The sequence below is a fragment of the Stegodyphus dumicola genome, chromosome 7 (genome assembly GCF_044657685.1).
Source record: "Stegodyphus dumicola isolate Sdum_Otavi_A_Nest chromosome 7, ASM4465768v1".
Classification (NCBI taxonomy): Eukaryota; Metazoa; Arthropoda; class Arachnida; order Araneae; family Eresidae; genus Stegodyphus; species Stegodyphus dumicola.
This window is the reverse complement of record NC_140774.1, coordinates 12,922,841-12,938,221: the sequence shown is the minus strand read 5'-3', so window position 1 is coordinate 12,938,221 and position 15,381 is coordinate 12,922,841. Positions and strand designations below refer to the sequence as shown.

At 32.8% G+C, this 15,381-nt stretch overlaps 1 protein-coding gene across 1 annotated transcript in view; it reads right to left on the bottom strand.

Annotated features, from left to right (window-relative positions):
* Positions 1–15,190, bottom strand: part of LOC118199343 (alpha-2-macroglobulin receptor-associated protein) — a 38,828-nt gene extending 23,638 nt beyond the window's left edge. The window contains exons 1-2 of the mRNA XM_035371178.2: positions 14,947–15,190; positions 242–383 (exon numbers count right to left, since the gene is read on the bottom strand). Coding sequence (XP_035227069.1) covers positions 242–383; positions 14,947–15,108 — 304 coding nt within the window. The 5' untranslated portion in view covers positions 15,109–15,190. The remainder of the gene's footprint in view (positions 1–241; positions 384–14,946) is intronic.
* Between the last annotated feature and the right edge of the window lie 191 nt (positions 15,191–15,381).

Here is a 15,381-nt window from a genome sequence, read left to right as displayed (position 1 = left end):
CATTAAGAAGATATAGTCAGTATTTAGGAGTTTTCTTTAATTGGATATTTAAAATGAAATCTGACAGATGAACTCTTGATTATATGTCTAAAAACTAGAAGTTGAGTATGTGTTCAAAAAATATAACAAAATCATATTCAGAATGTCCAGAACACCAGAAACAAGAGAAAAATCAAATGAATGTGTAAAAACCGGCTACCCAAGTCATAATAAAGATTAAAATTAAATTTTCCCCCCAAACCTTTAAAACTTCCTTGTATTACAGCTTCTTTAAGACCGTTTTTGTCATGACCTTCAGCCTTCTGTTTCTTCCATGCCAATTCTTCTTTATCTTGAAACTTCAGATCAGTGTACAGCAGCTTCAGTTTTTCAGGAGACATTTTCTAAAGATGAGAGTACTGAGATTAAGAAGCCATATAATATTGTTAAACTGAATTAAATGGTGTAACAAAAAATGACAGCAAGGAGATTTAAATCAATAATTTTATATTAATTTTAAAGTATATTATACAGTTAAATATACATTACTGGCATAAAAATAAAAAAATTCTACTCCTTTCCTTTCATATTTGCAAGATATGAAACAATAAAACCCTTATACTAAAAAAAAAAAAATAAAATAACATAATAAATTAAAAATTTACATCATGAACTTGATCTCTATAAAATAATAAATTTTCATTTTTATTAAAATTAAGGTTCCAGAGTAACTTAATTCAAAGGAATAGATGTTATTCTTCTTGCCTAATATTAATTACTATATCTAAGGAATCAGCGAAAGAAAAAATATACGTGCACAATATTTTGCAAGAAGTGCACAAAAAAATAAAAGATCATGTTTGAAAAAAAAACTACGAAGCATTTTGTATGATAAAATCTTACATACCTGTACAGCAAAATATTAATATTTATCTCATTTTTCTGATGTAGCAGCTCAAGTGTATACAAAAACATTCCATAGCAAGATTTAAGATAAACACATAATTGTGTTAAAAAATTTATCAAAAATAAGAAACAAAACAGCAATTTTTCCCCAAAAAAAGTAGGGTGCTGTTATAGTTAATACATATCCATACTGAAAATATTATACTTCATATTAACTGGAATGGGTTACATGCATGTCAGGAATGGTATGGCCATTTTTCATAAGCACCACTGTAGATACTAAAAAGTTTTTCCTAGCCAAAAAACATAAAAAATTAAAAGTGCTCTTTCAATTATGGACTTTCCAATCTACCTGGACACATCAAACAGTACACTTCAAAAACATACATAGTGGAAAGCAATAATTCCTAACATTCACTCAGAAAGAGCAGCAGGGAAAGGCACAACACCCAATAAACAAAATTTACATGGTGACAAATTACATATCACTACATTTTAATTTAGGTGCCACTGTAACTTTAGGATACTTTTGAAGTCAAGAAATAAGAGTAATTCCTAACAATTTACCAAATAATGGTAAATAATAATACAGTACAAAGTCCATAATCCAGACTCATCAGGACTTCAGGCGACTCCGGATTACAGATCATCAATTTAAATCTGGTAAGATGGCATGCAGAAATTATACAATTAAAAATATGAAATCGTAATTTATGAAATAAAGAACAATTATGATCTAAAGGGTATCAAAATTTACAAAAAGAAGCTTAATATTTATTTAATTACTTTATTAAACATTTCTTTCAATGTAAGTTGTTTAAGATGCTTCCACAAAAAATTCAAAAAGTTCCTTTTTCTTGTGTCATATATAGTGGACTTTCCAATGCCATACTTCTTGCATAATTTTGAGACGGATAGGCCTTTATCCATTTTTTGCAGAGATTACATTAGGTACATCTTATGTCTTGAAAAAGATGTCTTATTATAAACTCCTTTACTTCAGCAATGCATTTTAATTATTAAGAATTTGCATATTTTCACCAAATTCCTACCCTGAATATTATCAATAATATAATTGCCAATAATATTAAATTACAATATTGTTATATATATTGTTCATGTTTTTTCAGAATGTATTGTAACATAATTCTAAATACAAATACAAAAACAATTTAATACTGTTACGAAATGTCCAAGTGCAGTGGGATAGCTTCCCCCGCAAAGCAGGTTTAGGGTTGCCACATTTGGTAAGAAATCGCCCATTTGGCGACAAAACTGGTGATATACCATGGATAGATAGAGAAACTTCTGGAACGAGTTCTTACCGGTTTAGCCCAGAATGTTCTCGAAAACAAGCCAGATGCTATATAAACCCTGCTGGTATGCTGAGATTTAGTCCGTGCGGAGTTAGTGAGAATTCATCGAGTTGATAGTCAGTCAGCGATTGCCGAGTTGGTCATCGAATGCACTGAAAGAGTCTCTTAATATATCGCGGTTAGTGCATCGTCAAGAGAGTGTGTTGAGCTCTGAGAACAACTGAACCGAGGAGTCAGGAGCTGTACTCCAGTGTATCGTCAAGTGATTCATGAGTTGTAGCACGACTGAGCAGAGTCAGGAGCTGTACCCTGGTGCTTTGCCGTGAAGCTGTCTTCATCGTAGTAGCCTAATAGCCTTAAGGCTGTGTTGCTGATCGTTTCAGCGTGTTTACAGTAGATATTCGATGACTGTAAAACGTGATTTTGGTGCTGTCCAGAGAATACTGGCCAATAAAGTGTGTTTTGATACTTCATCAAGTGTTGTTCTCATTATTCACTCAAATTCCACACGAACCCATACTTATGAATGTGAAAAGAAGAAAAAAATGTAACAACTGGTGTAAAGGCCTGGGGTTTGCGAGTGAATGCAAATGACTCGCTTGCAGAAGAAAGCCATGGTAGAGGAAACAAAGACTTTGATGGACTTCTTAGCAGAGATGAGGGCTGAGATGAAAGCTGGACGAGAAGAAACAAATGTCGGCCAAGAAAAGGTGCGAAAGCAACTCCCACAGATGAAAGTGGAGCTTGCAGAAGAAACTGGAGCCATAAAAGAAGATGCGGAAATGAGAAAAGTGGCATCTGAAGAATCGAAGGACAGAGAAATAAATGAAGTAGCTGATGAACTGTCTGAAGAAGATCAAGAAATAAAGGATGAAACATCTAACAGGATTAAAGAAAGAGAACAAAAGCATGAAGAAATAAAAGATGGTAAAGAAGCTTTTGATCCTGAAGCAGAAGTGGAAGTGGAAGAAAGTGAAAATGTGACTGTCAAGTTCGTCGAAACTGTTAGTGAAATTACGAAACTGGAGCCATAAAAGAAGATGTGGAAATGAGAAAAGTGGCATCTGAAGAATCGAAAAATGGAGAAATAAATGAAGTAGCTGATGAACTGTCTGAAGAAGATCAAGAAATAAAGGATGAAACATCTAACAGGATTAAAGAAAGAGAACAAAAACATGAAGAAATAAAAGACGGTAAAAAAGCTTTTGATCCTGAAGTGGAAGTGGAAGAAAGTGAAAATGCGACTGTCAAGTTCGTCGAAACTGTTAGTGAAATTACGAAGTCGTAGTTAGCAAGTATTGAACCATCTGAAAGTTCATGTGATGTGGAGATGGGAGAAGCTGATGTACAGCTTAAGCAGTGTGCTCCAGTATTGCAAGAAAATTCGGGTACAGTGCAGAATCACCCACTTATTTGTTTGGCACTTTTTACAAGAGTAAGAAGAATTGAATTTTTGTCAATTTTCTTTGACTTTTTAAGTGAAAATAGGTCGATGTGTACATGGATAAAGTTAAGGGAGTGCGCAATGCCATTTTTGTGCGATTCTGGGATATTTTTTCAAGTGAAAATAGGTTGATGTGTACACGGATACCAAGTATGTGCAATTCTTAAAAACACGCCAAACAGTGGGTGATTCTGCACCATCCCCGAAAATTCACCTACTTCGCAAACTATGTGTGCGTCTCATAGTTCAGATTGTGCAGACAAGAACTTGATTCTAAACCAGGATATTTGTGTTTTGTAAAGAACCGGGTTCCGTTCATGACTCCGATGCAGAATTTGAAGCTTGTTCCCAGAAAACGGAGGAAAATAAGCATGTATCAATTGCTAAAAGTACCGAGGTGAACTGGCATGCTGCAAATAAACTACAGCGTGGTGAACAAACTGTGTCAGATCTTCCTGTGGATGAAAAGCCTGAAAGTACTGAATCTTCAGATTGTGAAATGCAAAACAAAAACACATCCCAGAGCTGCAGTGCAAAAGTATTTGACTCGGGTATAAATTAATGAAAAAACTGAGACTGAAATTCATTCTGAACTTTAATTTTGTAGAAATTTAAAATTGTTATGTGTTTAATTTGTGTATATAACTTGTACATAGTGTAAATATTTGTTCCTTTAGTTATGTTATTTGTTTGTTTTATAATGTTTTATTTGCATTGAATTTGGCTTCTGACCAAGGATTGTACTGCCCGGAACATGCAGTCCTTGGGAGGGGGCAGTGTTACGAAATATCCAGGCGCGGTGAGATAGCTTCACCGCAAAGCATGTTTAGGGTTGCCAGAAAATGGCAAGGGTAGGCAGGCTTGCACATTTAGCAAAAAATCGCCCATTTTATGACAAAATTGGTGATATGCCATGGACGGATGGAGAACCTTCTGAAACGAATTCTTACTGGTTTATCCAAGAATGTTCTTGAACACAAGCCAGAAGCTATATAAACCCTGCTGGTACATGGAGAGTTAGTCCGTGCAGAATTAGTGAGAGTCCATCGAGTTGATAGTCAGTTATTGAGTGCCGAGTTGATCGTCGGCTGCACCGAAAGAGTTTTAGTGTATAGCAGTTAGTGCATCGTCGAGAGAGTGTGTTGAGATCTGGAAACGACTGAATCGAGGAGTCGGGAGCTGTACTCTAGTGTATCGTCGAGTGCATCGCAATTTCAACGTAATAGCCTGAAGGCTGTGTGTCACTGATCATTTCAGCATGTTTATAGTAGATCTTTGACAACTGTAAAACGCTATTTTGGTGCTTTCCTGAGAATACTGGCCAATAAAGTGTGTTTTGATACTTCATCAAGTGCTGTTCTCGTTATTCACTCCAAATCCTTACGAACATGAAAAGAAGGAAACAAATTTAAGAAGATCTTTATTTTCAATTATTTTCAAATTCTGCTTCTGGGAGAGCAGTGAGGTGAACGACTGACTTAACTCTTTGAAAACTGAAGCCTTTGCTAACTTGTATGTTAATATACTCAACCGCCCAAAATGGTTTTCGAGAGTCACAGCAATTTCCTCTCCTCCTCATCCATTAATGCACAAAAAAGAGTGAAGATTTCAAATGGCAGCCTTTCTACTTCTAATAAATAAAGATAAGAAACCACAAATAAATCCTTTTAGAGCAAGCTGTTTGAAATAAACTGATACAATGCATTTGGGGAAACTGCACCTGCTACTGCATACCTTATGGAAGGGAAGAAAACAACATCAGAATTTCAGCTATTTGGATCAATTGTTGTTTGAATGAAAGGCCGTCTGGGGCTTTATGGTCTTCAAAGAGTTAAAGCTTAAAAAATGCTTTACCAGAACACAAGGTTGCCATATTAAGCAGTATAAATATAGTCAATTTGGTGGCACTAAGAAGTTTCATTTTATGGTTTTTTATACACGGTGTTGTTAACACCTCCTGACTTTGAAATCCTCTGGATTTCAACGAAATTGGTTTAGTAAAATTATTATGAAGCTTTTCAGAAGTTATATAGTGAAATATTTCAAAAACTCAAAAGAACAAAATAATATAACAAAGTATTTAAAATACAATATACAACGTTCATTCAAAATAATAATAATAATAATAATAATAATAAAAGAAAATCTGAAATGTTTCAGATTTTAAATTACGTCCAAAGGGACGTTTTTGAAAAATTTTTGTGTTACATTTATATATTAGATATAACGTTCTTCGCACTTAAACCATAAAATTCAGTTCAATAGCAATATCGCAAAATAGTTTTAAAATGAGCATATCTTTAAAATTTCCGATACAGAGACTCGCGCGCTGGAGATAAAAATTTTTTTCTGTTCAACGCTGCCATTGCTCGCTTTGAAATCCTTGAGCCTGTTAATCAAAAATTGGTTAAAGTTTTATAAAATATGAAATTGATTTTTAAAAAAATTTCCAAATTTGGTTTTCCACATAGCCATATTCATAGGAGGATTACATCATTCAAAATTCGATGGCTCTATGTACCGTTATTTTATCACAATGCGAGTGATATATATACATTTATGCAGATTTTTCATTATTTAATTTCTTCATACATAACGTAGGACTCAACATTTGGCAGCAACAGTTTGAAAAGTCATTCATTGTTTATAGTGATTCAATGCAAAATGGCAAAATGAAAATAGTCCTTCAGGGACCATGCCCCTTTGGACTAATAAAATGCTGTAAGGGTAAACAAAGTTTATGTATTATTTACAGGTAATAAACACACATTAGAAATACTACATTTAAAAATCCCACAAGGTGTTTTTACTAAAACAATGTGTATTCTCTCATATTTCAGGCATTATATCGTGAATTCTGCCTACTAACAAAGAGCAAATTGGGAAGTTATTTTCTTTCTTTATTTATTTTAACAGTACAAAGCTATCCTCTTGGATATTACTCTTTTCAAATTGCCATTTTTCTTATTTCTTAAGATTATTTAAATAATCTCTTGAACATTTTTGCCAAATAATTTGGTCATTTTTAACTTGTTGCCATCTAGAAAGTCTATTATTTGAAACATTAATTTGTTGAGGTTCAGGAATACCCTGATGGGTTAACCAATTAAGAAATGATTGGATGTTAAAGTCTCAGAATCATTTAGATCTTACAATAATGGAACAAAGGGTTGACTATTAAAGATACCTTCAACTTGATTGACATGGTTAAGAATTTTTCAAGAGTTAAATCGAAATTTCCTATGGTTCTTTTCATATGGTATTCAAATTACTTAACTTCCTGTTTATCCCACTCCACCAAAATGAGGAGATCTAGGAAGCAAAACTCCTAAGAAACTGATTGTGACACTAAATAAGCAACTAGATTTTCAGGAGGGCTAGAAGCACAGTGATACAGTTTTTTGAGTTCTGAAGTAATGCCCATGAAATTAGTAGTACTGTCTGAAAATATCCCAGAATACATGCCACAACAAGCAAATAATCATTTTAAAGTCATGATCAAAGCCTTAACTTAGATAATGAGAATTTCTAAGTGTATTGCATGAGTGGCAAAACAAATATTAATCTATTTAAAATTTTGTTTAAAATACCTTTACACTCATGTTTTTACATTTTATATAAAATGGGCCACAAAAGTCTATACCATTACTGGTAAAAGGTGGATTTACTGTGACTCTTTCCTTAGACAAAGATGTCATTTTGCTCTTCCATTTTAGGTTTAACTCCTTCCATTCAATTTTCCATTGTTCAGTAAGTTCATTACATCAGTTAATTTTCTCTAGCCAAAGCTTCTGAAGAAATATCTTGGCTTCAGTTATAACAGGTCCAATAAATCCAAATGCAATTTAGCAATAGTTGATAAAAATTTTCATTTGGTATAAAATCTTGCAGTTTTACTAAAACTTCAAAAATAAATTTCTTCTTTTGAATTCCAAATTATACCTAGAGTTTTAGTAGACCTAGACTAGAACTATTACTTCAGTATGGACAAATAAATGTTCTTCGAAGTTTTGCTCTCCTATTTCTAGAAGCTCATCACAATTAGAATTCCATTTATGTAGACTCATGCCACATGAGTGAAATAGTTTAATTTATTGGTCTTTAAGAATTTTCCAAATTTAGATATCTTGGTTACTGATTATAATATCATAGATAACTCAGCAGATTCCTCTAAAACTGTTTTACAACTCTAGAGGCTAGAAAAGGTGCACATTTGGTTTCATAAGTCACTATATTCATTTTGTACTAAGAGTTTTATGTTCTGCAGTTTTCCACAAAATCTCTCAATGTCAAATCCATCCAAATTTACCAAAATATACGTTTAATATCAGCCATTAAAATTAGTGCATACTTCTGAATCTTAGTGCAAGGTCAAAAACATCTTCATGTACTTTTCCTACAAGAAATCATTTAAACTTTGATTAGAAATGGTAGGAGCCAACCTGTTCAAAATTACCAAAAGTTTGCTACAAGTTTTCTGAACTTTAAAGACATCATGAAGTGGCAAACAGTAAATTATGGGGGCCAGTTAATTCTTGGTTGCTTTCTGCATATGACCTAGTGATTCATATTCTTGAAGAAACTCACAATAAAAGTTATGCATATCAGGATTTTATTCAATCTTTTTATGCATATCAGGATTTTTATTCAATCTTCTAACAGTTTGTTGCAGTCTTTTTTCCACTACAATTCATAAATTACCCAGATACTTAATTCATTTTCAGCGACATCTGAATAATCAATATACTTATCCAATTCCATTTACATATTCTTTTTACAATGATTTTCATAAAATTGTTTTCCTGAACTTAAGGGTTGATCAAAGGAAATTTCTTCTACTACCTAAAATTTTCTTAAAGAATCATCAATGGTTTCTAAATTAGTAATAACAACATTGTTAAACTGGTATTTAAAACACTGATCTGCTGGCAATAAAGCCAAATAATACAAATTTTAGAAAAAGTTCAGACCCTAAAACCATATCTATATTTCCAAGGATATTAAAATTTGGGTCTGTTAAGGTGGAGTGATGAGGCACATTTAAATTTTTAATCCAGGATCAGGACCTGATAAAGAAAGAAATCTGTAATTTTAGATACAACAAGAATGTCTGTTACTGGAGTAAAAGAAGAATTATTATTGTTAATAAGAGCATTATTTATTCTCTATCTAATACTCATTGCATTTCTACTTAAAACCATTAACAAAAATGTTTACCTTTTGCTTGAAAAGAGCCAGCACAGAAGTCAATTGCAAGGTAAAAAAATGTGACCGAGATGCATTATCAAGTATCGCTCTTCCACTAACATAAGCCTTCAGCATCAGGGGCCAAACTTTAATGATGGCTGTAGAAAGCAGAACTGTTTGCTTGATATTTTAAAGCATCAAAAAGTCTGTACCACTTCAGTTGGGTTCAGAATGCTTATTAGGTAATTTTCCACTATGAGCCTACCACAAATTTTGCAAGGTTTTTTTTTTTTTTTTTTTTTTTAATTGTAAACAATTTCTGGTCAAATAGATAAGAGATCAATAAAGAATAGTTTATAGATACCAATTTATTATTACAAAATTTTTTTTCACTCTTAATTACTAAAAAACATAAGCTGAAATGAATGAGGACACTAAACAGGCGACATAAATTTACAAATAGTATCCACAAGTATGGCAGAAAACATTTTGGCCTTCAGATGTAGGTGGTGCCCCTTGAATTCTACTATGCAGGAATCAAAATATTAGTCAGCATTGCTGCTTCAGCATTTGTTCTCCCCAAAACTGTTCAGCATTTGTTCTGTCATTTAGTACTGCCCAAAACATTCAACAGATACAGTATGACAACTCTTGATCAGGTTATTAAAATGAATTAGTCACTGTGAAGTGATCATATCCTGCAGCTTTTGACTCGGTGATTTGTAGCTTTCTCAGCTGTTCAAGAATAAAATTGTTCCATCTGCTATATCATCCATTACAGTCATAGCAGAGTGCATCCATTACAGTCATAGCAGAGTGATCTGAAATAGCGATTAGAAACCATTCTCCTGCTTCTTGTCACATACTCCGAAACACAAATGTGGAGGTAATATTCGACTTATGTTTCCTTTTGGAGAACAAACTTTCATCAATTTCGATGGTTTCGTCAGCATCACTCATCTTAGTTTTAGAACAAGACATAGAAGAATTGCAATAAACCTCTTGGAGATAATTGTTCCAGTCCACTGTAATGTCATGATTTAATCGATCCCCACATTTACAAGTATTAATGGAAGTCAGCTTTTTGCACCACAAATAAATAAATTGTAGACTGATGAGAAACGGTATGAATGAGTTCTCAAAGCACGTTCCTTGGATGCCTTTCTCTTTTCCGCATGAGCAAAGGTAGCAGAAGAATTTTGCCTTCAGCAAACATTCGATTTTCATCCGATGATTATTTATACACAGTCTTTCTCTATAGATAAGGACCTTTATCTTGAAAGAATATTCAACTGCTGCTTCTTCACTGCTCAGTTAAATCTCTAATTTTTAAATCCATTGTGATAAACTACAAAAATCAAACACAAAAAAAACAAGGAATTTGAAATAAATAAATTGCACAAATGAAGCAAATCAACAGATGGTTTGATCCCCAGATGTAGGTGAATAGTTAAATAAATTAAATTAAAAATGTTTAATTAAAATTTCAAATGTTAAGTATAGCACTCTTATCTGTTATGCATCTGCCATGCTTTTTGGTGGTGGCAGATCATATTATACTCGTTGTGTGTATTTGTCATCTATAAACTATTCTCATAACTAGGAATTATATACAATTAAAAAACCCGACAAAATGAGTGGCAGGCCCATAACATTAAGAGTACCATTCCTTACTTATAATGCCAAGTTAGGATTGTTTATTCTCTGTATATCATGAGTAGCGTATCATTCTCTGACTGTGAGCTAGGCAAGCTATTCTGGACTAGTGAAGTTTTCATACAAAGGACTATTATTTTCAGACAGATACAATAATTAATTTTGCTTTGGCACAAGCAGCAAGAAGATTTGATTTGCATGAAACAAACTTATGTTTGTCATTTAGACAATTTATACACAATTTATTTTAACAATATTATGAATATTTATTTTAACAATATTATGAATCTTTAAAAAGCAGTCATTTTTAAGAGTACAACTCTGATAAATGCCCTAATTTCACCAAATGTGGCGATATGTGTTTTGCGCTGGTTTTTGGCGCGATTGCGTGTTGTATGGCAACCACGTCAACATTGAAAAATCTTTTGGTGGAGTAGTTTAATTGCTAGTTGGTTCGTGTCGCGTGTGTTTTTGAAATGGCCTATGTTGCGATGAAAGACGTGGTGGGAAGGTTTCAGCCGCGTATTTTAGATTGTGTATAGAGTAAATTTAGTATGAAAAGGTACGATGTTAGAGTTGTTAACGAGTCTTTTGTTCACGGATGTATTTATGGGGATCGTAGTGTATTTTTGGAATTTCTGTGGGAGACGGGACTTTTAAAACGGAGTTTGAAGTGTCCGAAATGCAGAGCTGATATGAGAACTCAGACGAAAAATTGTGTTTCTGATAGACTTGTGTGGGTTTGCAGTCAAATTGTTGCTAATAAAGTATGTGGGTGTCAGCGGAATTTAAGGTTCGGATCTTGGATTTCGTGTAGCAAGTTAACGTTGGAGGAAGTTTTTATTGTTACTTTCAAAATTTTGAATTGTAGGAAGGCATGTGATATAGCAAAATCGTGGAAGTTTTCTTCACAGACGTTGTGTGACTGGCGAAATTTTATTAACGAATGTATTTTGGACTTTGTATGCTCTGTATCTGAGAAGATAGGGGGGGGAAGATATTTCTGCTTTTAAAAGAAGCTTTCATTATGGTAAGTGAATCTTATTTTATTGTTTTTATTTTGTAGAATGTTATATTCATTGTTTTTTGTATGAATTTCTGTTTTTATTGTTGTTTTTTGAATTGTCTGAAATTTATTTTAGTTTATTTTCTTGATTTGTTTTTAGTGTAGATTGTGCAATTCGTAGATGTTTTTTAAAATTGAAACAGAATGCTGCGTACATGGTATTCTTCGAAATTTATTGTTGTTATGTTAATTTATTAAAGCGAGGTGTGCGTAGTTCGTAGATTCGTTCGTTGCCTACAGAGTGCCATACGTAGATGTTTTTTTAAGTTAAAACATGTCGCTGTGTACATGGATTCTTGTCAAATATTTTTGGTTAGAAACTTTACGTTTTTGCTACCTAATTTTTTTGTTTTTGTTTCGGATTTTTAGCTTAAATCGTGTGTTCAAAACGTAGTTTTTGCATGTGCGAAAACCGTGTTTTTGGAGACATTTTAGGCTTAAAGTTCAAAATGTAGACAAAAAATTTAGATAGTAATATGGCAGCGTGAAGTTTCTCGCCAAAAACATTTGGCGAGAAATTTGGCGACTTGAGGGCACATATCAGAGTAGTTCCTTTTTAAGAATAAGGAATAATTATACACAGAATGTGACTTTTTACACAAAATGCATGAATAATCTTTTGATTTTACCACGAAATTTCTACTTTTAATTGGATAAGGAGTTTTAGTTTTTGGTGACAATAACTCGGGTGTGTAGCTAGAATTTCCAGCACTGGGGGACAACTGAAGAATTTGCACCCCTTTCTGTGTGCCAAGAATGGAAAACATTTCATTAAAAAATTCCGTAGCATCAATTTGCCGCCCTTCGAATGCTGTGCCTGAGAACAGATGTCCCCTCTCATCCCACCCTAGCTACACCACTACAATAACTGGATCAAAATGTAATGTATTAGGGTGTCATGGACAAACTGCGGTGGGATGAAAGTTTAATGAAGAGCTGCCTACCCTTAAGCCTTAATCGAAAAATATGGTTGATCTTTACAATACGGTAACTGGTAGTTTGGCGACATTTTGGAGGTGATAAAGGTTACTACCTGGGACTTTGGTAATAATGTGAGCAGTACTCAGTTCCGATTACGCATTATTTTGTGTGAGGGAAATGAGAGATCATGGGATATGTCATGTGATATTAATGGACGAATTACGGTTCTTGAATCGGAAAAGGGGGGGAATCGGGAACAAATCTAGAAATTTTGTATTTGGTTTATTCTGTGTTGTGTGAAACAGTGTTCGTGAATTTTTGGATCCCATGGCCGTAACTCAAGAAAAGTTTATCGGACACGTAATCAAGATTCTGAAGAAGATTAGGTAAGTTAGTATTTTTAATTATTTGAGGATATTATTTTTATGCATTGTTCTAAATGTAAGGTGGAAAGGAATTTTGTATTATTGGGAAAATTGTTATTAGCAATGATTTAGTTTAAAGTAATTAGGATTGTAAGGTAATTTTTATTAATTTAATGTATGTGCTCATTTATATTTTAAGTAGTGTTTTTGAATTTAATTATATTTTAATGAAATGATAGTTATTTTGTGAATTTTATGTTTGTAGGAATTTGGTATACGTTTAAGTTGAAATAAATGTGCATGGAAATAATTTAAATATTTGATATTAAGTATTTGTAATTCTTGCGGTATGAATTCGTTGGTGACGTGTATAATGTAATAGATGATTTAGAGGTAAAAGGTTTTGGATATTTTATTTATTTTATATGTGGAAATGTTCATATTTGTAAAGGGTAAATACTTTTTCGCGATCAGGTAATTTCATATATGTTCTTTTTACCGGGTTTAAAGATTGAGAAAATTGTCATGTATTTTCGTGAAATTTTTCTAATTTATGAGAAAAAAGCAGTGTACATGGATATAGTGAAGAGTGTGCGCAATGCCATTTTTGTGCAATTCTGGGATGTTTTTTTAAGTAAAAATAAGTCGCCGTGTACATGGTTTATGTGTATGTGTTATTTTGAAAAACGCATAAGGAGTATGGTATTGTGCACTTTTTCCCAATTTTGCAGTGAATATTTGTCATGATTAAGCAGTTTTGTTTGATAAAATTTCTAGCATAAGTGTAATTCGGCTACTAGATTGTTGGAAGAAGTGTTCAGTAGATAAAAAGAAAAGAAACATGTCTTTACTTCGTGAAGACAAAATGGCGGCGGGGAAAAAAAATAGAGGGTTGCTGTAGGAGAGTTGGTCGCCAAATTTTCGCCAAAAAAACGCCAAGTTACCATAATGTAAAGATCAACCAAAAATACTACTGCCTACTCTTAAGCATGAGGGTGGAAGCAAAATGGTTTGGAGATATTTCACTGCTTTTGGTTTGGTTTAGCTTAGTTTAGTTGATTATGGCAAAGCACATGAAGGCTAGCTGTCTAAGGAGATGGATGCCCTCATGGAGGACTTTCTAAGGGAAAAGGCTCACATACATATTACACATGGGAAAACAATGAAAATGACCATGCAGCCAGGCTGTTCGTCAGGATTCAAACCCTAGACCGAAATACCAGTGTTCAGTGGTTTTACTGCTTGGCCGCTAGAGGGCCCCTGTTCCTTCTGAAAAGAAAAATTTAATTTCTGTATAAAATAATATGGATTTGTGTAAATATATAAATATTCTTACATAACACCTGAAAGTATCTGCAGGAAAATTTCCACTGCAAAATACATTCAAACTCTATCAGGATAAGGATCCTAAACATGCAGCCCTAAATGTTCGCTTGTGGTTATTATACAAATGTCTTGAAGTTACAAAACTCTTCCATATTCGTCAGACTTAAACTCTTTCAAACAGGTAAGCAGTGAATTGAAGAAACGAATAAAGAAACATGACATTTCTTCTTAAGTTCTACTAAAAGAAATTCTTATGCAAGAATAGAACATCCTTACATGAAAAAATTTGTTGAATCCATGACAAAGCACAAGAAAGATGCAATTTTAAATGAAGGATATCTCATGAAATGCTTGGTATGTTATTGTCCTGTTTTTATCAAATATATGTTTAGCATGTTTTAGAAAATATATTTGCTCAAGGTGATCGATTACTTATGTGAGATCACTTTTTCAGCTTTTCGAATTTTTTTAAACAAAATTTTTTTAAACTAAAAATTTCGAATTTTTTTAAACTTGTTTTTAACAAGCAGATTTTAAAAATGATCAATAATGCCCGTGAAAGAAGAGTAAAATCATTTCACTAATATTTAGCAACTGTTGTTAGCAAATAAAGCTGAAAAAAAAAAACAGTGTCCGAAAACAAATGTGAGCTATTGTATATATTTATTTGGAAAAAAAAAAAAAAAAATATTAGACAGTTGAGAACAAAGACTGCATTGACAAACTTTAAACAAATAAACGAATCAAAATCTACATTTGACACATCAAAGAAATACTCACTTTAGCGGCTTTTTCCCAAACTAAATTTAATTTTTGCATTCTGAATGGTTTATCTAGTGAAAGTAAATTCTGGTATTCAGGAGAATTCATTTTCTCCGAGTACTTATTACACAAAGAAGATGTAAATAATAATGAAAAGAAAACTAAATAAATTATAGCCATCTTTCATTCATATATTATGAAAAATTTAATAACGAATATACCCCCTACACTGTGTAAATAGCAGTCGATGCTTTTTTTTTATATCAAGGTTACAGTTTTATGATTTATTTACTTTCATATTAAACATGGCTTGATTAAAGGAATGTTGACAATATGAATAAAATTATTATACTAGTAAATATGATAACTTAATATGATATTTAAATACATGCTAAACTCTTAATATTACTAAAATAACTCTGAACGTTAAGTTCTATAAATATATTTACTGAA